Source organism: Ostrea edulis, chromosome 4 (assembly GCF_947568905.1).
Source record: "Ostrea edulis chromosome 4, xbOstEdul1.1, whole genome shotgun sequence".
NCBI classification, from domain to species: Eukaryota; Metazoa; Mollusca; class Bivalvia; order Ostreida; family Ostreidae; genus Ostrea; species Ostrea edulis.
The window spans coordinates 91,941,574-91,964,462 of NC_079167.1; the positions used below are offsets into that span (position 1 = coordinate 91,941,574).

Below are 22,889 nucleotides of genomic sequence, written 5' to 3' on the forward strand. Positions count from 1 at the left end.
TTTGTGTGGGAATCTATAGAGGAAAATCTTCTCAAGACTATTACAGGGCCATGATTAGTGACATCAATATGCAACCATTCTCAGTGCAAATTTCAGTTTATTCAAATAATACCCTCCTGGGGGAAGGCGGCCATTATTTCTTTGATCTTTAGAAAGGTGTATATATTACATCTTATCAAAAGTGTGGCGATAATCCTAATATCACGTATGCGCGATGTCCAACTACTAATATCCCACCGTTTCACAGAAGAGGTATGGAAATTGTGATTTTATTTTATTTGTCTTGTGAAAAAATCCTTGAAATTCTAACTTGATTAATTCGGGAGGCTTCGCCTTCTCGTGTGCAATAACTCAACAATATTTTGTATACATCATCTCGTGACATCATGTAACTATAACAAATTGAGTCCGATAAAAGGACCCTTCTCAATTATAGATAAGCGAACCTATTCCAATTGATAGTGTAGAAATTCCTAATTATAAGACAAAGTAAGATGCATTTCTCAAGTGATCACATATTGTCAAATACATAAAACATAGAGTTCTAGACTACACGATATTGATGGAGAAGGAGGAATGAATGTAACTACGTCATAGTCTACCTTGTTTTTGTTGATTTAAAAAATCCCAGCAAGCATCCTCGGGTACTGGAGATTCAATTTACTCAAAAGTTTTACATTGAAATGTATGTATATGATAGATATATATATGAAGCAGAATTTATTCAAAAACTTCTACGTGAGAAGAAAAATCTCTTGCTGTGGCCTTCAGTTCGACATTTAGATATATATCGACGACGTTTTGTCTATTAATGATAATAACTTTCATTCATATTTCGATTCAATATATCCCTGTGAGTTCTAAATAACACCACAGAGTCGTTCACTTCTGCTTCATACTTAGATATTTTATTGGAAGTAGACATTAACGGTAAACTGACAACTCAGCTGCATGACAGACGGGATGATTTCAGCTACTCCATCGTCAACTTCCCATATTTGTGTTGCAATATTCCATTATCACCTGCATAATTATAGTGTTTATAGCTCTCAACTGATTCGATACACAAGAGCTTGTTCTGTGTATAGTCCATTATTAAATCGAGGCAAGCTACTGACAAACAAGTTGATGGTACAGGGGTTTCAACAGTCTCGATTGAATGTCAGCATTTCGCAAATTCTATGGTCGTTATAACGATCTAGTTCGTCAATACAACTGATCATTGGGTCAAATGCTGTATGACGTGTTTCATACCGATTGTTAAGCCGTTCTTGGCACACTGATTTTGATTACGGATAACTCCGTTTACACGATCAGGATATAGGGCTCATGGCGGATGTGACCGGTCGACAGGGGATGCACACTCCTCTTAGGCACCTGATCCCACTTGTGGTGTGTCTAGGGGTCCGTGTTTGCCCAACTATCTATTTTGTATTGCTTATAAGAGCTATGAGATTGATCACTGTTCGTTGTCTCCACCTTTCATGTAATCTTTGAAGATTGTCTATTCAATGACAACTGATTAGATATATTGATATACAAGAATTCCAATGTAGGGCAGACTCATATTTGCTTAGAGTTGGCTTCAATAGAGAATGTAAGTTTTACATGAGAATATATAGGAGATTTGAAAAAATAAGACTAGAGAGGGATCTGACAGCATTGTGTTTGAGGTAATGTTACATCACCTTTCACACTTAACCAATTAAATGACGGCTTTCGCTAACATGGAAGTTTTGCTGTTATATCGGAACATATACTTGCTATTTATCATACTCGTGTCAATGGTTACCGATCGAAAAGCACGGTAGAATAATCAAAGAAGATTGAAGCGGCCATGAGCGATGTTGGATGCCATAGAAAATATATTTTAACGATAATGGATGTATAATATCTAAGATCTTCCGTTGCCTTTCCTTTATCGCTAATATTTGAAATTCGTTTAAACTTTTCATGGATCGACGCCATTTTTGTGAACTTACAATCAGAATACGCTTCAGTAAAACGATTCCTGATTTGTCATTGATTCGTTGTCACGTCATTGTTATTGGTCGAATAATTATTGACTTATTCATGAAACTGGGGTCAGTAACATGACCTCAACTATAATGCTGTCAGATCCTTCTCCAATATAACGGTTAGAGAAGATCTGAATTTTGGGAAGAGGTCCAACTTGTCCGTGTATCGCTATGTTCGTGTATCGATCTCGGAACGCAGATCACGAAATTGCTATTTTGCTTAATTTTTTAATAAACTTTTTAGGATAGTGAAATAAAATTATCAGTTATCGATTTTGTAAAAACAGTCGTAGCTATAAGATAACCGCTGTTTTACACAATATCTAATCGTGTCGAAAACGTGAAACCCGCCGGGTATTTGATCTCAACAAGTATTACATTTTAAACTCATATGTTTATTGTTCTTGTGGAAGTTTATTAAATATCACTGTTCTGATAATCTGTTGATTTAGCGGTATTTATTGGAGAATATTGGACGAGGAATTTCTTATATCTTTACAATTACCGTGGTAGCGCATCTTTCATCAATATGAACACTTTCGGGGACATTTGTGTGGTTTTTTTTTAAAGAACTTATCTTGTTTTAAACCGCTGGTGAATGTTGGAATTTAGCTTAGATATGCAGATACATATTTCATAGCCCTTCCGACTAGTGATGCTATTTTAACTAATATTCATATGGCCTTTGGGTCTCTTGTTATGGAAATTAGCAGACTAAATTCGTAATATCCCCGACTCTCATCCCACTCGTGCTTAGGTCAGACCAGTGGTCGTGACTAAAACATGGCTGTCTGACTTAAGCAAAAATGAAAGTACAAAGTGCAACTCTGCGGGTATAAAAGCAAGGTATACACCTAAGAGTCAGGGGAATTTCGGATTACCGATAGTTTATATTTCTCTCTCGCCATGCCCCAATTGTGGCCTCTGTAATTTATTAGGTCCTGTTTCAGACGTTTACTCAATATATCGACATTACTAAATTGAAATTGTGTACTGCATCACATCGTTTTTAGGTAAGTAATTTTTTTTATTTGATTGGTTGAAATTTCAATGTAGGCTACAATATTTGCAGGAAGCATCCTTAGTTGTTTTTGTGTGAAATCAGTGAGACGTGGAACACTTTGTCGTTAACTTGTGAAATGTGCATACGATTACAGCGAAGCCTTTCACACAATACCTCGATATACGGCTTGGAAACGGTTTACACTATCTGTTAACAGGGAAATAGATTTTCTAGTAGGAAACAGGAAAAAAAAGATATCGATGTTTGAAATACAAATCGACTTGCCGGTATAACGCAGCTACACAGACACGGAGATTGTCGTACATTTCATTTACATACACAGCTGTGTATTTATAGTTCAGGATACACACTGTGTCAACCAACAGCGCGAGCGCACATGCACAACTGTGCATGTACACAAGTGTACCGGTACTGGTAACGCCGTCTTTTCCGGTTTAAAATGTGTTTGTTGTCTTCGTATTTTCATAAGCACTGAGATCCTCATCTTAAATGCTTTTAATCATTGATTTTCTGAATATATAACTCCTATTTGATAATGTTTTTCGGATTTTTAAAAAAGATGAGTGTGTAGTGCAACCGAGCGGGGCGACATTGAATGGTTTTATTTTTATTCAGACATAAGTGACATTTCTTTTGAATCATTTATGTACTTTTCTCAAGTGAGCTTTTCTGATCAAAATTTGTCCGTTGTCTGTCGTTGTCGGCGTCGTAAACTTTTCACATTTTCGACTTCTTCTCAAGAACCGCTGGGCCAATTTCAACCAAACTTGCCACAAAGCATCCTTGGGTGAAGGGCTTTCAAGTTTGTTCATATGAAGGGTCATGTCCCTTTCAAAGGGGAGATAATCACAAAAATGCAAAAATAGGGTGTTGTAATTTTAAAAAATTTCTTCTCAATAACCACTGGGCCAGAAAAGCTGAAATTTACACGAAAGCTTCCTGACATAGTGCAGATTCAAGTTTGTTCAAATCATGGCCCCCGGGGGTTGGATGGGACCACAATAGGGGATCAAAGTTTTACATGCAAATATATAGGGAAAATCTTTTTCTCAAGAACCACTGAGCCAGAAAAGCTGATATTACATGAAAGCTTTCTGACATATTTCAGTTTGTTAAAATCATGGCCCCCACGGGTAGGATGGTCACAAGGGAGGGGGGAGGGGGTCAAAGTTTTGCATACAAATATATAGGGAAAATCTTTAAATATGAGCCAAGTTGACTCAGATGAGCGATGTGGCCCTTGGGCCTCTTGTTTTATTCATTCTCGAATTGTTTCGCTTGTAAACGCATTTGTACGCGGTTGCGCGATACAGAAAGGACTCAACGTACATAATCATCGGCTTCTTTTATAACAATTCCGGCACGAGATAAAAACATCCGGTATGAGTGCGGACGAATGTATCAAACAAAATGCTTATGTGCCATAACACTCACATGAAAATCGCGAATTTGCTTTTAAAATATCAAAAACCAATTATTGTTCAAACCTGGTCCGCGAGATGTCATGGTATAAAAACTAGAGGATTTTCAAAGATTTAAAAATACATGAAGGTATGAACCGAGACACGTCATGAAGCGTGTGAACATCGCAGTTTACCCTCATGTATTTTCAAAAATGAAATTTATTTCATATATTTATATTTTACTTTCATTTCTGTTAAAAGTTGCAGTCGTTAAAATAGACGTACTATATTTATCAAGATTCATACGCGCATAGATCAAAACTGCATCGCATTTATGAGGAAATGTCTATCATTACAAATGGTGAAGAAATGAAAGGCAGGAACACTGGAAATACAAATATTTGTTCTGTACCTTTGAAGAAGTTTTGAATGACTGTGTGTACCGTACTTATGCAAACGCTCATTGTGTTCGCACCCTAGCCCCAGGGTTATGGTGTAAATCAACAACCCTGAATTTTACACGACATGAGGATGCTTGAATAATTATAATTGTCGCGGTAGCGCAGTGGTAGAGAGTTCGCTTCGTAACTGGGAGGTAACGAGTTCGAGCCCCGTTTACCTGATCAAGATGTAGGGCTCAACACGGGTGTGACTGGTCGACAGAGGATGCTTACTCCTCCTAGGCACCTGATCCCACCTCTGGTATATCCAGGGGTCCGTGTTTGCTCGACTCTCTATTTTATATTCCTTATAGGAGTTATGAGAATTGCTCAATGTTTGTTATCTTCTCTCAGACTGTAATACCGGTAATAAAGACCAGATTTACAGTTTTGTTCTTTATGATCATCAGACGAGCTAGTGACCGGTCGCAGTAGTGGTTGTTAGGCATCGTCGGAACCCACAGGTTTTCTATTCATTACACTACATTCAACCCTGTTGTGTGTAACGGAGAGAAAACCCGTGGGTTCCGACGATTGTTGTTAGGGTTTTCGCTTCGCAATAGGAAGGTTCGACAGCAATTGACTGGATTGGTGACATCTATTTACATATATTTGATTTGTGATACGCGTTTATATTCTGTTTTTATAACGAAGTAGGTAATACTATTAGATTCTACTGCTCCGCATTAACAATAAGGATCGGGTTCTAGATTACAAAGGACTAAATGTTATTTTAAAGACCTGCAATTCTTTCCCAAACATGTGTGGACTTGGGCTCGTCTGGATCATATGCAATAATATCTAATTATTACATTTTGGTTTTTTTTTTAATAATGAGTGGATTTCTAGCATTGTACGTATGCAGGTCTTGATTTTGTGGGGGAATAATAGATTGTTAAGTATCTCGGCGTAAATCCATTTATCATTTTATACATCTGTATTAACTTACGTATTTGTCGTCGTTTTTCTAAAGTTTTTAATTTTGTTTCATTGTAAATTTAATTAATGTGAACAGCAATATCTTGTTGCGCCTATTATTATGCGGTCTGCTTCAAGATTAAGTCGAAGGCTCAAGTGAGCTTTTATGATCACATTTTGTTCGTCGTCCGTCTGTCTGTCCGTCCATAAACTTTTCACAATTTCATATTTTTCTCCATAACCGATGGGTTAATTTCAATCAATCTTGTTATAAAGCATCTTTGGGTGAAGGGGATTAAAGTTTGTTCAAATGAAGGGTCATGCCCCGTTCAAAGGGGAGATAATCACGGAAATGCAAACATAGGGGTTATTTCCCCCGGAGGTAGGATAGGGTCGCAATAAGGGATCAAAGTTTTACATGCAAATATATAGGAAAATCTTTGGAACTCTTCACAACAACCACTGAGCCAGAAAAATTGAAATTTACGGGGAAGTTTCCTGATATAGTGCAGATTGACGTTTGTTTAAATCATTGCCCCCGGGGGTTAAAATAATGGATCAAAGTTTACGTGCGAATATATAGGAAAGTCTTTAAAAATTTTCTTCTCTAGAACCACTGGGTCAGAAAAGTTCAAATTTACAGGACAGTTTTCTGACATAGTGCAGATTCAAGTTTGTAAAAATCATTGTTCCCGAGGGTTGGGTGGGGCCACAATAGGGGATCAAAGTTTTACATATAATTATATATAGGGAAAATCTTTAAAAATATTTAAGGTAGGGCTTTCATATTTTGTTTACACATTTTTTACGGTAAGACATTTAGTGTGATGCAATGGTGTATGCTCTTGTGACCTTGACCTGGAAGTTTAAACTACTTTTGATAAAAGTCCTACCTATACAATATGTACGTATATATCTAAGGCAGATCTTTCATATTTTGTGTATGAATTTGCTATGGCAAGAGCTTTCATTTCCTATCATGTCCTTTGATCTTGTGACCTTGAACTGTGACCTACTTCTAAGAAATTATTAGCTATTAAGTACATGCATATCCAGAACTATTTAAGGTAGGGCTTTCATATTTTGTATAGAGATTCTTTATGACAAGACCTTGTGACACAATGGTGTTTGACCTTGGAGTTTGACGTACTTTTTAAAAAAAAATGACCAATTAAATATTTATTGAACTAGTTGAGGCAGGGCTTTGACATTTTGTTTATAAATTCTTTATGGCAAGACCTTGTTATGCTTTGGTATTCGACCTTTTGACCATGACCTGGAAGTTTGACCTACTTGTAATAAAAATCTGACCTATTCAATACCTCCCGATCTATTTTAGTGCTTTCATGTTTTGTATATAGATTTTTTTTGTGGCGAGGTCTTCCATCTATAACCTTGGTTTTATACAGAACAGCAATATCATGGGTATATTGGTGTTTAGGCAGATCTTTTTGTGAATTCATTTTCAGTTATGATGTGATCCTCTGAGGCTAGGTTGGGATCACAATATGGGGTAAAAATGTTTCATGAGAATAAAGATTGATAAATAATCTTAAAAATCACAACAGCTGAACAACGGAAGGACCAAGGTGATTCTGGTGAGCGATGTGGCTCATGGGCCTAGGCTTCTTGGTTATTCTTTGAATACGAGATTAGGCAGTTGTCCCATATAATATCTGCATATTTAATGAGTGGTCGGACGAAAGACAAGTACATTATTTGAAGCGTGTGGTTTTTAATCTTTTAAGATGTCTTAATGAATTTAATTTCTTAGCGACTTTTTTAATGATCGTGTCGGTATATTTATTGAAATTTCCGTTGGAAGATAGAATTAGACCTAAATGTTTATATTTTTGTACTTCAAGGATGAGTGTAGAGTTCATTACTAATGGTGGGTGGTTGATGGGATTTTGTTTTCTAGATGTAAGCAGACTTTCGGTTTTGTTGGGATTAAACTTGATCATCCATTTTTGGGACCATTCATGAATTTTTGTAAAATTAGATTTAAATAGGGTGTCAGCAACTGTGATGGGATTTTCTGTTGTTGTTTTATATGTAGGAGTGTCGCCTGCAAAAAGTTTAACAGAACAATATACTTCAATGACAATGTTACTAATGAAGATTAGGAGAAATAAAGATCCCAATTATATATATAGATAATTGAGGAACTCCGAAATATATATGCACGACATTTCGAGATTTTCCATTCAATACGTATTTTTTGTTTACTGCCCGAAAGGTAGTCTTAGATTAGTGGAAAAGATATTTCCTTGAATATCAAAAATTGTAAATTTTGTAAAGTAGACCCTGGTGCCAACTTTATCAAAGGCCTTGCTAAGATCGAAAAAGACGGTTCTAATTTCTTTTCCTGCATCTAGGGCTCGGACAATTTCGTCTGATAGGTACAATAATGTTAGCTGAATCGCCTTTTGTAAATTCGGATTGGTTAGGGTTGAAAGACAACTCTTTCCTACCCCTACATTCAATAGGCCACTTTATTAACTCTTTTGTAGAGTTTCGAGTTACTTGGACCGATGTCCAGATGGACCACATGTCGACTGCCGGAACTTTGTACTCGGCATATGCCAATTTTCCTTGATCTGTATTATTTGTTGTTTGAAGCAAAACATGTAAACAAAAATATAAGCTAGCTGTAAATTTTCTACACCATTTTTTCAGTGAATTATCGCATGAATTCTAAAGAAACGAAGTTCGGACAAGATGTATTTGTGAAACACTGATACCCCCGGATTACAAAAAAAGTGAAAATGGAAGACATTGTATTGGGGGAGGGGGTTCAAAAACTAGATCAGGGTCACAAGATCAACAAATCATGGTATTGTTGGAAAGGTCTTCTCATATAAAAGCACATGCTAAATGTAAGAGCAATATCCCTTATATTTCGTGACTGCTTTATTTAGTGTGACTTTTCCCACCGCGTAAATAACCACTTTTACAGTGATTTTCATGTTATCGCACATGTCGCTGTGTTCTTTTACTGTGACCTTCAACCCTGCAGTAACGGTCTGAATTAGAAAATCGGCTTAAAGGGAGAGAAAGCTACCGCAACCATAACTATTTAGTTACCCGTTTTCTTTTACCCTTGTTCGTTATTTTACTTTACTTTAATATAATACGCTCGACATGTAGGGCTAACTCTTTGAATTTTTTGCGAATTTGAAAAAAGTAACTGCTATCTTGGATCCAAAGTGTAGTGGATCCCTCAATCGGTACCCTTCGCCCTTTACGTCATAATAGGAACGGAGGAAAGGGCGAGGTGTTCCGATTGGTGGACCCCTATGTAGCCAACAGAAAATCACTACAGAAGCTTAAATGTCAAACAAAATGCATTAAGTCAAACGAATTATTGTATTTTTGATATCATATAGAGTGATGCTATATATACTGTTGATTTGTAGACAAACGTTTTAATGGAAAATGAAGAAACCAATGATTCTGACAGTGATTCTTCAGATGCAGACGACATAGCTTTAGATGGCGGCTGGGGATGGATGGTAGTGTTTGGCGCTTTTGTTATTAACGTCATCACGGACGGGTGTTCTTACTCGTTCGGGGTTTTGTTTACACATTTGGTCGACTATTTCCATGCGAATCGTAGCTCCACTGCATGGGTAGGTTCCGTATTTAATGCATCTCCACTTCTGTTTGGTCCTATTGCCAGCATCTTTGCCAAACGTTTTGGATTCCGGAAAGCTACCGTCGTTGGAGGTTTGATAGCGGCATTTGGAATGTTTTTAAGTAGTTTTGTGGATTCCTTGAGCATTTTGTGTGTTACTTACGGTTGCATCTCAGGATTTGGAATTTCTCTTCCATACTTAGCATCCACCGTCGTGGTAATGATGTACTTCAAGAGAAGACGATCTTTAGCGACGGGCTTGGCTGAATGTGGAGCTGGAGTTGGAACACTGATATTCGCACCTCTTCTACAGCTTCTGATATCAGAATATGGCTGGAGAGGAGCCTTGTTGATTTTAAGTGCTATTGTGTCAAATATTGTACTCTGTGGTGCTTTATTCAGACCACTTCCAAAATGTAGTGCGAAAGGAAAATACATGACAGAATCCCAACAGGATGGCATGGAAATCTCAGATCTCGAAACAACACCTGCATTACAAATTGATACGAAAGATGAAGAAATATGTGATTGTGTTATAGTAAAAAACTTAACTAGAGTTGAATATAACAAAACAGGAAACCTACATATCGGAATTCAGGATGAGGCTCACCCAAATTTGGGCAAGAGTTCGAACTTTTTATCAAAATCAACCAAACCTAATGAACATTCCCCAGAAAAAGACCCAAAACGACCTGAGAATAAAACAAAGCATCGAAAATGGAGAATTGTTGACATCAAAGTACTCCTTGAATGGCGTTTTGTAATATTTCTCATTTCAAATTTCATCCTTTATTTTTGGTATGATGTTCCCTACGTGTTCACCGTGGACCGTGCCTTGGAAATCGGCGAGTCGGAATCTCGGGGTACTCTTATCGTGTCTATTGTCGGCATTATTCATACGATTGGCAATATAGTGTTTGGATTTCTCGGTGATTTGAAAAGGGTTAATCGTTCCAGTCTGTACAGCGCCTCAATGTGGGTTACCGGCCTTGGTTTAGCAATGGTGCCATTGTCCAGGGATTATTTATCATTTGCGGCATTTGACGCAATCTACGGTTTCTTTGTTGCAGCTTCCGAAGCCTTATCTTGCGTTTTAGTTGCTGATATATTAGGCATATCGAAAGTATCGGACGGCTACGGGATACTGATGTTTCTTCAGGGAATAGCTAATTTAGTAGGACCACCATTTGCAGGTTAAACACATTCACTTCTCTCTCTCTCTCTCTCTCTCTCTCTCTCTCTCTCTCTCTCTCTCTCATTGTCATTCTTTGTAGATAATTTAGCTTAATTTCTTCTAGGTTGGTTATATGATGTCTCCGGTTCCTATGACAACACTTTTTTCGCCGCCGGTGGATCCATCATATTTCTAGGATTTTTGTATGCCATAGTGCCACTCCATGCAAAGATTCAGGGAAAATCATTGGATGACAAATAAAAAATATTTAACCTAAGAAAATGGTTATTTCAATTTTATCTCTTAACACCATAGATAGAATACAGCTATATTATAGAGAATCACATTAAAGATGACGTTTTCTAATATTGGACGAGATAAAATGAGATGATTTTGAGATGATTTACATATAACAAAACTTAAACATCTAACTTGTGGCCGTTACGGTTCAAGATTTCGTGCCATGGTTCTTTAAGGTAACTTTTTATGTCTCCGGAATCGAAGATTCGGGGGCATATAGTATATTGGCCCGTCCGTCTGTTTGTCTGTGACAAAAACTTTAAATTTGGTCATATTTTGATTTAATTTTAGAAAGTTCGAATATAAGCTACATCTTCCAAATCGTATGAGGTATTGCTTTTATGCTCCCCGAAAATTTTCAGGGGAGCATATAGTCACTGTCATGTCTGTCTGTCCGTCTGAGCTCACATCTCCCAAGCCTTTCATACAGAAATGGATATTATTGATCAAAAATGTTCCTTGAGACAAGGAATTTTGGACCAAGGTCTTTCAAGATCATTTTGGAAAGGTCAAGGTCACCAAGAACACAAAAGTTCTAATTTCAAAAGATTCCCATCTCCTAAATATTTTTCATCAGAAATTGATCATAAATATTCCTTGAGACAGGGAATTTTGGAACAAGGTCATTTTGGAAAGGTCATCCAAAACATACCATATAGAAGTAAAAAGTTCTTTATTTCGACAGTTTTAGAACAGGTATTGATCATATATCACACAAATAAGTAATAGGCAAATGACCTTCAGACAAAGATCACTAAGATCATTTTGTAAAGGTAAAGGTCACTTAGAACATATATGTACTTTATCTATGAAAAAATATTTCATTTCAACAATATTTCAACAGTTATTGATCTTTTATTGAACCACGATCTCCTGAAGGTCATTTTGGAAAGGTCAAGATCACTCAACATATATCATATATAAGGAAAAAAGTGCCTTATTTAACAGTTTTTGAACAGGTGTTGATCATTTATCACACAAATAAATAATAGGGAAATGTCTTTTAGACAAAGATCACTCAAGGTCATTTCGTAAAGGTCAACGTGTCTCAACATATACCTAATATATGAAAAAGAAACCTTCATTTCAACAATATTTCAACAGCTATCAATCATGCGAGTCATTCCTCATATCAAGTGTTTCATTGGTTAGATGCATTTCGGGGAGCATCCATCAGTTTGACTGATATTCTTGTTGTATCCAGTACGTGCATTTTTGTGAGAAGACATTTCTAACGATACCCGATTTGTTTACCTTGACCAAGTTTTTGGACATAAAAAACTTTAACCTTGGTCATGTCGTTTATTCCATAAGAGGTAGATCTTCCATATTTGGTATGTGTATTCCTTATGGCAAGATATTTCCATTGACACCAAAATCGTTGACCTGGTGACCTTTACATATACATTCACCTCTGACCTACTTTTAAAAAATTCGAATATAAGCTATATCTTTGAAGTTTCAAATCGTAAGAGATACTAGTCTTATATTAAGGATGTGTATTTTTGTGAGATCTTTCCAACGATACCAGATTTTTTTACCATTGACCTAGTTTGTAAATTTTCCACCAAAAAAATGAAAAAAAAAAATACAATGTCTTACAGTTCCATTTTGTCATTCCATTTTGTTTCACACACAAACACACACATTGTTTTTCAAATCAAATGACCTTGACATTCCGTTAGAGCCGACTTGTGTCTAAAAGTAGTACCTGTATATCCATTATTGTCATAATTTACATAAGAACTATATATGAACATTTTAATTTCTTTTTATAGACCATAAGGAACAAAAACTGGCACCCATGAGTAAAGGATATTATACTTATTACGAGATAAGTTAAATCACAGCTTAATAAATGGTTAGGGAGTACATTTTTCATTAATTGTAAAAAAAAAAAAAAAAAAAAAAACAACAAAAAAAAAACCACCGTAGATTTATGATGTAAAATGAGGCCAGAATACTTATTTATTTGGATTTTCATATTCAACACAAATTTGAGTGTTGAAAATTTATGTTGAATCTGTCGATGTGCCCGCTAGGTGATGTGGTATTTACAATAGGTCTTATTTTTCCTCAAGAGATTGCTCCCCATCTCAGGACCACACTAAAGCTGCTCTGGACCTGCCAGAACTTATATGTAGACATAGTACCCCAAACTCCTTGCTATTCCATTAGGTCTCATAACTTTATAATAGGGAGAAAAAACCGAGTAGTAGACAGTAGCATGGCGAACAACAAGTGCTTTGTCGATAAGGTATTTAAACATTGTGAGAGGAGTTTTGAAATTAACTGGAAATAAATATTCTTTCCTTGACTGAATAGGAACTACATGTAAATAGAATAAATTTACGGTATTCTGCATGCACTCTTCAAAAGCACTCCTGTCAGAAAGAAATGGTCATTCATGAAGGATTTTAAAAATTAAATTCACGGAAGCATGATTCCCCTTTAAACACCAGTAGTTTCGTTTATAGACATGAGATGCAAAAAATCGAAAGGTTACTCATGCATATGCAGTTTAATTGCGAGTACACGTCATTCATGACTGTCATAAAAAGCATTGGTAAGTAATAAGTAAGACAAGCGGCACTTCATATCAATTTTTTATGCATCAATCAAAGTTTTATATCTGTTCGGCAAACTTAAAATTTTGAAGGGAAGCATCAAATATAAAGACTATTTCCTTGATATATACAAGTAGCCGATTTTCCTTGAGCGCGATATCTGAAGATGGATGACATTGAGATATCAAAATCACCCCTTGCCGTGTGTGTTACCCCGAACTAATCATATCGTATTTAATGCAAACACTCAGGTGTTCCAGATAAATTTGAAATTTATGGGTATTTTCCGTCAAAGTACATAAAAACTGAATTTGTTTTATAGTAAGAGTGATGTATGAAAATTGATGGCATATCGGGACACCAAAATCAGTCCTTGTCATTTGTATGACATATGATTGATACTAATTAAAGAGTAATAAAACCAATGCTATGATTAGAAAAGTTGTATGTTTGAAAAAAATTCAGTTCGTGATGAAATGGACAACTTTATACATTCCCTATGTAATTCTATGTTAATTAGGAGAACCGGTATTGAAAAAGACCCATGATATAATTCTGATTTTTGTTGTTGGCAAACTAAACGGACTATCTCCTATGTAAAGCCTTTACCGGGACAATATCGTTCATCATTATGATTCTCTTTGAAATGTTGTATTTGCATTTCTGCTTCATTGATTTGATTACAGTGCAATAAAAGAATCTCTTTGTATAAGTCAATATATTTTTTTTATATAAATAGCACGACATTTCAAAATTATGCTAGCTAATAAGAATGATATAAGACCCCATCCATTCATTCTTTAATCAACAAAGTTCGGTATGACGAAAATTAATAGACATTGCTTCAGTTGACAACTTTTCGGATATATGAATGATACTTATGGCATGCCGATTATGTCAAAAATACTTTCCGCACATCGATCGCGAAATTTGAACACAGGTATAAACACAGACAAATGCCTGGTGTGTACGAATTGATTACCAGAAGCAGTTTAAACGACTCATTTGTAAGAACAATCTCGCATTTGGGTCTAAAATCACGATGAAAGTTTTAGTAGTTTTTTGGCTGATACATTCCATCCATCAATCCGCGAGTTTTTCATACAAAGATATGTATGACGTGAAAATGGAATTACTGAAAGAATACAAAAAGACAATACGTCCCGTACTTAACCAAAGCAAACCCATTCATTTGTACGCTGATCTAAGAGTGAGAAACATTCTGTCTTTTAATGAAAGAGAAGGTGTTTTGAAAATAAATGTCGCTTTAGGATTAATGTGGATAGATGAAATTTTGCGATGGAATACTACTGAAATTCCGTTTCCTTATCTGTATTTCGCGGTGGATTCTGTATGGATACCCAAACTTTATCTACAAAATTCTGCCACAGAAGATGTTGCAATAAAAATGGGAGATCCGACAGAGCGAAAAACATTACATTTTGCCAATGGAAATGTTCTGTATGTAGAAAGTGGACTCGCAACGACGAGATGTGATGCCGATATATTCTACTATCCCTTTGATCAGCATAGCTGTGACCTGGACGTTTTCAGTGAATTAATTGTTGAATATATGACGTTGGGAGCTAGAGATTTCAGTTATGAATTTCCATTAGACTCTAACAAAGAGTGGATTATTGTAGAGATTTCTAAGAAGAATGCAACAACAAGAATTGCAAATACTCTCAAATACGACCGTGTTATTTTCACAATAAAATTCAAAAGGAAACCGACTTTTCTGATTTTGAATATTTTGACTCCAATCATAGGACTCGGATTAATTAACCCTGTGGTATTTGTTCTACCAGAATCGTCTGGTGAGAGGGTATCACTTGCTGTCACAATATTACTGACCGTCGTCTTCTTTCTCAATGTGGTTGCCGATCGTTTGCCTCCAATCAGTGACCCAATAAGCATGCTGAACATCTCTATAATGACACAGATCGTATTCAGTCTTTTGATTCTTATTTTTACAATCTTGACCATGATTATTTTTGACAAAGCAGGAAAAAATACACCAATTCCAAAAACAGGGCGGAAACTAATACTGACTCTAAAATATTTTGCAAACAAAAGGGGTAAGAACAAAGTTTCAAATAATTTGAAAGGTGACAGGTTAAAACGTCAACTCGAGGGAAACTTCGAACAAAAAAATAAGGAAGTCACCAATGGAGAACCAGAGGAAAATACTCAGGAGGATCAAATAAACAATCATGATTTGTTCACTTGGCAGGAGTTGGGAAATCTAACAAATAAGGCCTGTTGGAGGGTGTTTTTACTTTTGATTGTAGTGAACTGGGTTTTATACTTTTGTATGATGGTGGTAGTCATAAATGGTACAATGTAATATCTAGAATACGCAGACTTTTTTGTCGATGAAATGTTTCTTTGTTTCGTTCCATGGTGTAAAACTAACGTCATTTGTAAATTCGGTTAATTTAAAGTGCAATGTAGGTATTGAATTTTACCTTCCTCAGGTAATATGTTGCCATTGGTGTTTTTTTTTTTTTTTTATCTGTGCGTTAACATTAAAACATTTTCAACCCCTTTTCAGTTGTTATTGCACTAATTTTTCTGTACAAAATTTAGAGTCAGTATTCATAAAGTAAGGAAAATCGATATCTTTAAAACTTCGTTATCATCTAGTGAACAGACTGTGTATTCTAATGATGAGCAAAAGGCCTCTTCCAAAATTATGAAATTGATATCCTCCGGGTCAGTTTCTGGTACTTGGGGAGGTCTGCCGATCGTATGACGAAAATGCACCATTTCTTTTTAAAAATATTGACTCTTGGACATCAAACAAGCATGGAGGACTCGACCAATATTGTGAAATTGATTGTCTTTACATTAAGGGGACCAATCGAATACTGGAACGTTTCTATCATTCTCTCACCAGAGGGCGCGTTACGCAAGCATCACTTGCTTGGAATCACGTGACAATATAATCACATGATATAAACAGTCATTCTCGTTTCCTTTACAATCATTAAAACATTAGCACTGCCTAAGCTGATACACTTATTTTCTGCCTTGCCAGACCCTCCAAAGAATATTTTGGATGAAATAAATAAAATATTTTTCAAATTTATTTGGGGATATAAGACAGAAAAGGTAAAAAGAAATACACTCATTGGTAGTTATGATGATGGAGGGTTAAACATGGTTCACCTACCCTCTTTCATTTCATATATCAAATTAAAATGGGTTAAAAGGTACCTGACAAAATATGAAGGTGCTTGGCAGCATTTGTTACGTTGCATTTTTAACCTTAAGAATATAGATTTCATTTTTTATTTAACAAAAGAAAAACTCCAAGAGTTTGTGTTTTTTATTGATAATGATTTTTGGAGAGATGTTATTAAAGCATTAGTAAAGGTTAAGAAAAGTCCTGAACATGTATCAACCTACTTGTGCTTAGATATTAGAAACTTTTGCTGTGCACAAAAGTGGGCATTCTATACAAAATGGGTTGATAATGGTATTAAAAACCTAGAGGACTTGGTGTCTGAACATGGAAACATTAGATGTTTTAATGAAATAAAAGGAGTGCTTTGTACTAATAACTTTTTAGACTATTTTCATGTAATATAAAAAATACCATCAAAAGTCAAAAGAGATATCATTGCATTGAAAGAAGGTAGAATTCATGAAGATAATGAACATATTGAAATATGTATTGTACAAAATTTTTGTCAACATGGAATGATAAATTTTTATATCAAATATTGAAAGGAAAGGAGTTTATAGCCCCAATCTCTAAACAGGATAAGTGGGAAACTTTACTAGATGAACCCATTTCAGGAAAAGACTGGAAATTTTATTTTGTAAATGCATCTTTATGTACAAAAGAGACAAAAATAATTTACTTTCAATACCGAATACTAATGAATTACATTGCTACCAACTCCTTTCTTTACAAAATTAAAATTCCAGACAATAATTTGTGTACATTTTGTAATTGTGAAGCAGAAACAATAGTTCACATATTCTATGATTGTGTATATGTCAACTTATTTTGGAATGATTTTGAGCAATGGTTCGATGCAATTGAAAATGGTTATAAAATTTCAAGAAGAATAGTCTTACTTGGTAATACAGAAGGAAGCTGTTTAGAAAATTTTCTTTTATTAGTATCAAAAAAGTTCATATATTATTCCAGATCACAAGGAATCAGGCCAAAATTTTCTGAGGCAGTGAATTTATTTAAGTACTACAGAAAAATGGAAAAATACTGTGAAAATGTGTTTGGATGCAAATCCAAAATATTTACTAAATGGTCAATATATGATATTGTTTATAACAAGTGATGAAAAACCAAAGCTTTATAGGTTATATTTGTTATCATTACTTTTAGTATCATTTTGTTGATATGTATATTTTCAATACCTTTAAATTATGCCTAGCTGTCAAATACTAGTTCATGTAGAAAGTTTTTGTATGGAAGATATTGTATGCATGTGTGTGATTTTGTGTGTGAGATCATCTATGTAGATGTAATTGTAAATGTCTAAAAATAAAGCATGAAAAAAAAATCATTCTCTCACCAGAGGGCGCGTTACGCAAGCATCACTTGCTTGGAATCACGTGACAATATAATCACATGATATAAACAGTCATTCTCGTTTCCTTTTCCTTTAAAAGTTCTGGCATCAGTCGATACGTCAGGCTCTTTTCGTGGCCTACTGGCACTTTTTAAAGTACATTTTTACCATTTAGCAGTTTTCTCTTATTTTACAAGTTTTATCGTATTTTTTACAGCTTTCTTACTTTTGATTCCATGTTTACATTACATCTCCACCACGTGAATGTCCTAATCTAAAAGCATAATACGAAGTAGTTCCAAATTTAGGATAAGAAAACAGTTATTTCAAAGAATTTACAGTAACCATCAATTTAATTGTACCAAACGCATTTCATAATATGACTTAATATTTAGTCCAAAACAAACATTGGATAAATAGTCTTGCATTTGAGTATGTCACCTATTTGGAATGTAAAAATAACATCGAGGTCGCAGCCTTAATCGGCCTGCAATTTCAACGGCGACGGTATCACCCCCCCCCCCCCCCCCGGCAGAGCGCCGCAGAGGTCAGTCCTGAGCCCGGCTAATGCAACCATGGCAACTGTCACCTATAGTCTCCAAATAAACCAATTAAATGACCGTGAATTTTCCATCACTAACAACCTCCATTGATAAATATTGGTACACACACGCTGTTCAATCCATTGAGGACCGATATGTTGACCTAGTTTCTGTGTGTTCACCAAAGCCTGGAAGTAATGAGAAAAATAACCATCATGAACAACGAAGGGAAGACTCAACATCTATATGTATTGAATCAATTAGAGAACTGGACTGATGCCATGCTGACTATTTCCAGGCACATCCTGCTAAAACCTTTGAATTGATTAAGTACGTTCAAACAGTAAGAAGGGGGGGGGTAGGGTTGTTGGTGGTATGAGGATTTCATTCAGTACCGCCTTCTCAAATAACTCTTGAGGAAAGTGGACTCGGAACTTTGGCTTTTTGTACACGAGCCCATCTCCTTTGCAATTACCTGAAAGTCTGAAACAAGTCTCATCAGGGAAATGTTATGATTTCAATTTTAAAGGATCTTGTCGCAAATTTCCTTCTTCTTATGAACACATGCTTGCGCTGTAATGGGCAGCGAACCACGATACACTGTCCAGCGGTTCATAAACCACAGGCAAATATACACAAAGACCTCAACAAGTTTCTTCTCCAGATAGATTTCAGTTTTCAGTGTCAAATCCAGCACCCAATTTCAAATGGCAATAAAACCCCAAGTAAACCAATCAAAATGTGTTTTTGGTCTTATGTCCTTGTGTCCCTTCGAAAAACTTTTCACTCATTTTGAGACATCAACAATACGCAACTTCCGAGATATCAGCTCTTCTGTGATGGAGGTACGTTCAGTATTCTGTCGAACGCTTGGATGGGTACAAGATATACACATATATTATAGACTAGTTAAAAGTTATGAAAGCGTAAATTGTAGGGCTGGGACGATTCAGGGTTAGCTCGATTCGGTTCGGTTTCGATTCAGAACACCACGGTTCGGTTATTTTCGATTCGGTTCATGTTAGGTCCAATTTATCTAATGACACCACAAAAATTAACAATTTTAGTGAGTAGCATATTTGATTTGATTTAATTCAAGTTATATAACTATATGTTGTCATTTGTAAACATCATATCTATTCATAATGGCATTTTATAACTTTGATAGAAAAAAGAAAACACTGACAGTCTATCAAAATTTGTTATATTAATGTGCTGCATAAGTTTTGGATTATTAAACAAATCTATAGTGAATCTAAAATCTATATGATATCGTTTTCATTGATATGCAAAAATTCAACAATTCTATCAATTGAGAGTCTTTGAAAAACTCTCCTTTATTGATTTACTTCTCTCATGTAATGTTAACTGTCAAATCTGTGTCATTACCTACGATGTTGATTTCACTCCACCACTGACAGAAATGCTATATGTCATGTAAAGATAAACTGCAATGATCTTACGGACCATATTCTGTTGGTATCTGAGTGGTGAAAATGCTAACTCTTAACACAGTAGTAATTTAAATCTCCGTTGCATAAAAAACCACTTGTTTTCAACATCACTCGGACGCCATATTTGTTGTTTTGGTGTAAGTAAAATCTAAACCGAACCGAAATCCGGAATTTGTAATCGGTGCATCGAATCGAATGGTATGAATCGCGGTGCACCGAAATTTTCGGTGCACCGCACAGCCCTAGTAAATTGTATTCATATCAGCCGTTGGTATATATTAAACTGACCATATCGAAAATTTGTTTGCACTAGACCATTAAATAAAACATGAAATTATTGTTTACCTCCTCTTCTGCACGAGTGATACTTTAATCAAAGAGAGATGGTGATAATCGATTTTTGTTTGAGCTATTCTTTTTAGAAATACCCATAAACTTACTGAAATAGTGTGTCCTAGCAGTTTGGGTGGTTGCATGATGTTTGATAATCATCTTTTAGGTAATATATGAAGGCAGCGATAAGCATTTGTACCCACCGCGTGTAGACGAAAGTATGTTTTGTGTCTCATTGTGTGTAAGAGTTCCACAAAGGGAAAGAACTAACGGACAACTCAGATATTGCGTATTGCAACTGCTGGTGAAATATCGCAAATTTAAACACTCGGGGTCACAGCCCTGTAGGCTGTTTACAGTTTCAATACCTGCTGCGACACGTTACACCGGTGACTTTCAATCTGAAAGGCATGCAATGTCGAGCACAGTCTCTACGAATTCTAACAACTTGCGTTTGACAGGGTCACCAGGGATCAAATCCGATATATTTCTGCATTCCTCTTTCTAAATCATTTTCAAAACTATGAATATGAACAATATTGGATTTTCAGAATGTAATTTATGTTGATGAGTATTAATCTAGCGTACATAAAGCTGTAATGTTAGAATGACATGAAAAACTGATTAAATCTTAATCTAGACTATAGCAAAATAATGATACTTTAGATGGTTAGGTCAGCAATTTATTAAGATATTTTTATGGAGAAAAGGAACAATAGATTTAATGGTTATCCATTATCAATAAAATCACCATACAGACACAACAAAAATGGAACTGTGGTGCCATCCCTTTGATGTATTTTCTACGTGACTAAAATATCTTTTCTAAAGAACTGCACGATGGCGTAACTAGGATTTCCGTTAGTTAAGGATCCTGTTGACTTAATTAATAACAGCACTTAATTTTCTGCAAAAATGGGTTATAATTGTCGTCTTTTGAAATTCCCCATGATACCCTGATAAATTCTCGGTGAGTTAACGTATTCAGGTATTTCCAGCATTGATGATACTTTTTACGTCTTTAGAACTGTTTCAGATTTTTTTTAGGATGTTGGTCTGGTGGTTTCTTACTTCGAGTTGCTTCTTTTTGGCGTGTCATGGTCACTCCTACAATGTTTTGAGAGAAATTCAAGATTCAGTCTTGAAAAACTATACCAAATATCTCAGGCCACTTAAACATCAAAATGAAACCATGGTCATTTATACTGACCTCATGCTGAACTCAATCCAAAACTTCAACGTTAAAACGAGAACATTAAAGACGTCCATCGCACTCAATTTAATGTGGAAAGACGAATTCATTCAATGGGACGCATTGGACAAAGATATGACTGTGTTTCAACTACCAAAAAGTGAGGTCTGGACTCCGACTATGATTCTTCATAATCCGGCGGAGGGATTTGAACTAACAACGGAATCGAGTTCGGTCGAGAAGACGCAACATTTCTTTAATGGCACGGTGAACTACGTTATTACGGGGAGCATTCTAACAGTATGCAAACCTAATATATTTCATTACCCAATGGACGAGCATTCATGTGATATACAGATCATTAATTCACACTATCAGGAAAACATTGTTTTGAAGTCGTTGCGGGACAGCATTAAGCTCGATCACTACATGGAACATCCGGAGTGGAGAATCACGGGAACGAATGTAACCACCAAGTTTGTGCACGGGAAAATCACTGAAATTTCTTTCATCATTCACTTTTCTCGGAAACCAGAATTTCTTCTGATAAACGTTCTTCTTCCGATTATATTCTTGAGTGTGTTGAACGTCTTGGTTTTTGTTCTACCATATCAGTCTGGGGAGAGAATTTCCTACGCCATTACACTTCTGTTGACTTTTGTAGTGTTTATGAATGCCATGGCGGATGAACTTCCTCCAATAGGTGATCCGGTTTGTCTTTTGAATATATACATAACAATACAAATGACAATGAGCTCATTCATAGTTTTCTGTACCATTGTAAGCTTAAGTCTTTATGATAATGACGATAAGGCAAAACCAGTTCCACTGCATTGGAAGGTATTTGCATATTATGCCGGAAAGATGCTGCGTTTAAAGTTCAAAACTGTTAAGGAAATCGAGATTTCGGACGTTCCCAAAATTAATGAAGTGTTTCCATTCGAACACGATGGTGACGTCACTGAGGACTCTCCCGCACCTCCCTACGAACACCTAGGATGGAAAGACGTTGGTCGTGCCGTTGACAAGTCTTTGTTTGTGATTAGTCTCCTCGTCCTGGTTAGTGACACTGCTGTGTACTTTTTGTTTATTTGGCGATAACGTTTTACTGATCAAAAATGCTATTCTTTACAATGCAAGGTGTGATTAATGCAGACTCAAAACTAAGTACGATGTATCACAGAAATGTTTAGTGATGGCTTATGCTGAGGATATCAATCATCGCGAATTCAATTAGAATCCCGGTGAAAATTCTACTTTTAAGTATATGCATGTAATCCACGAATCTCATCCCCAGGATTCGTTTTTTATTGAAAGCATCTAAAATAACATGTACAATACAA

General features: G+C 35.8%; 2 protein-coding genes across 2 annotated transcripts; both read left to right on the forward strand.

The window, feature by feature from the left end:
- The first annotated feature begins 2,767 nt into the window (after positions 1-2,767).
- Positions 2,768-10,896, forward strand: LOC125668587 (monocarboxylate transporter 12-B-like). The gene is made up of 3 exons (XM_048902880.2): positions 2,768-3,031; positions 9,223-10,633; positions 10,739-10,896. Exons 2-3 carry the CDS (start codon positions 9,235-9,237, stop codon positions 10,873-10,875), a joined length of 1,536 nt encoding a protein of 511 aa, XP_048758837.1. The 5' UTR covers positions 2,768-3,031; positions 9,223-9,234; the 3' UTR covers positions 10,876-10,896.
- Positions 10,897-21,546: 10,650 nt separating this feature from the next.
- Positions 21,547-22,647, forward strand: LOC125669238 (5-hydroxytryptamine receptor 3A-like). Its single transcript, XM_048903680.2, has one exon. It carries the CDS (start codon positions 21,547-21,549, stop codon positions 22,645-22,647), a length of 1,101 nt encoding a protein of 366 aa, XP_048759637.2.
- The last annotated feature ends 242 nt before the right edge of the window (positions 22,648-22,889 follow it).